This window comes from Amphimedon queenslandica, unplaced genomic scaffold (assembly GCF_000090795.2).
Source record: "Amphimedon queenslandica unplaced genomic scaffold, v1.1 AMPQUscaffold_6303_Cont21737, whole genome shotgun sequence".
In the NCBI taxonomy this organism is placed as follows: domain Eukaryota; kingdom Metazoa; phylum Porifera; class Demospongiae; order Haplosclerida; family Niphatidae; genus Amphimedon; species Amphimedon queenslandica.
In genome coordinates this window covers 1-1,845 of record NW_003553404.1, presented here as the reverse complement: position 1 = coordinate 1,845, position 1,845 = coordinate 1, and the positions used below count along the sequence as shown (strand labels likewise).

The 1,845-nt window shown below is 36.6% G+C and overlaps 1 protein-coding gene across 1 annotated transcript; it reads right to left on the bottom strand.

Annotated features, from left to right (window-relative positions):
- Positions 1 to 616: 616 nt before the first annotated feature.
- On the bottom strand, positions 617 to 1,747 carry LOC109592100 (uncharacterized). Its single transcript, XM_020007652.1, has 5 exons — positions 1,337 to 1,747; positions 1,182 to 1,294; positions 1,033 to 1,133; positions 790 to 987; positions 617 to 710 (listed from the first exon to the last, which is right to left on the bottom strand). Exons 1-4 carry the CDS (start codon positions 1,527 to 1,529, stop codon positions 810 to 812), a joined length of 585 nt encoding a protein of 194 aa, XP_019863211.1. The 5' UTR covers positions 1,530 to 1,747; the 3' UTR covers positions 617 to 710; positions 790 to 809.
- Positions 1,748 to 1,845: the final 98 nt, after the last annotated feature.

Here is a 1,845-nt window from a genome sequence, read left to right as displayed (position 1 = left end):
AAGGCCGCAAAGCGGCTGAATGCTATTCTCAATTATATGAGGAAGGTGAAGTCGAGCATATCAATGGTTTCCCACCCATCCCACCCATAATAATAATATGGCTATCATTGATATGCAGGACTTCACATTGACTGTGTGGTTTGATAATAATATATGTTAAATTCGTTATCAAAAGGCCAACGTGGTCACACTGGGTGAGGGCTTATATGGGAAAGTGGAGCCCCACTCATATGTGGAGCGAGTTACTGTAAATTTTCTAATTGTTACTACGAACTAACAGAAATTTTAGAAAACTAGGTCAAACACCATTGACATGCTCGACTTCACCTTCCTCATATAATCCAGAATAGCATTCAGCCGCTTCGCGGCCTTAGCCATTCTGTAATTAATGATACTTCATAAGCACAAAATTTCTTTGAAAATTCTATAACTTTTAGTGGCTTTACAATAAAAATCTTATCTTCAAATACTAAAATCTCATGAATGATATGATATACAAATTTTTCATGATTGTTGCCAGACACACGAATGACATTTTCTGTTTGATATTTGAACTCCAAGTGTTATTACATTTTGAGAGCTACATTAAAATAATTTGTGAAGTTACAAAAAAAGTTCATTGACTTACCTAATTCCTTTAATCTCAAATTCCAAACTGCCAAACAGTAAATCAAGTTCTCGCTTGTAAACAAACAAGTTACATAAAGTACCTACATGAAAATAATGATTATATAAGTGAAAATAATTTGGCTACTTAAAATAATGAAAAAATGAAACCACCATTTGTACCTGACATAACTTGATCTCCATCATAAAGAAATGACGAGTAGAGCTGACCACGCTGAACCACAAGATGATAACAGCCACTGCTGGTGTCGTACATCTACAGAAAATGGTACATTCTTAAAACAGTTAGTAACAAATCCTTTTATTTGTGCATTTTTGCATTCAAATCGCATGCACCAATGGTGCCTCAATGGTCCAAACCTGCATCACAAAAAATCATTCATTACAAATTGTAACAAAGCTTACAGTTCCATTTGCTCAGGTAGATGGATTAGGTAATGCATTTTGGGTGTCACATTAATGTGAGAGTAGAGAAAAGTGAAACATTCTAGATATGCTTTAACAATCTAAGCTAGTCGAGTAGAATCATCAGGATACACTTTAGTAGTACAAACCATGTCACAAATGAGCCATAGCAGACAGTAGCAATCCCAATGCACATCATCATCATCAATATAACTGCCACTAAGAAATGGCAATAGACGTATCAACGTCATCATTTGAGATGCTGTATAAAGGAAGCATAAATAATTATAGCATGATCAATTACCTGATTGCTTTACATGATAAGTATCATCTTTTTTGATTTGAGATGGCTTTGTCTGAACTTCAGAATAACCATAACTGTGTGACCTAATGAGAAGATTTAGCTGGTCTAAAGTGAAAAACTTCTTTTCCTCAATTAAGTAGGGCAAAAGGACTTGTAATTGTGTAGCTGCAACCCCCTCAAAGACAGCATGCATCACATCTTATACCATGGTGCATGGGTGGCTACCATGGAAACCTTTGATGTTTAGCGGGAGTTATATGCCCATAACCACCCGGCAGACAGTGTGGAATTTGACAGTTTACATAAGAACAATACTGCAATGAAGAGAGTAGGATTGCATAGTTTACATAAGAACAATACTGCAATACTTCACCATGGCATACGTCAGATACATCCCTCTCTGGAGGTGGTTATGGGCATATAACTCCCGCTAAACATCAAAGGTTTCCATGGTAGCCACCCATGCACCATGGTATAAGATGTGATGCATGCTGTCTTTGAGGGGGTTG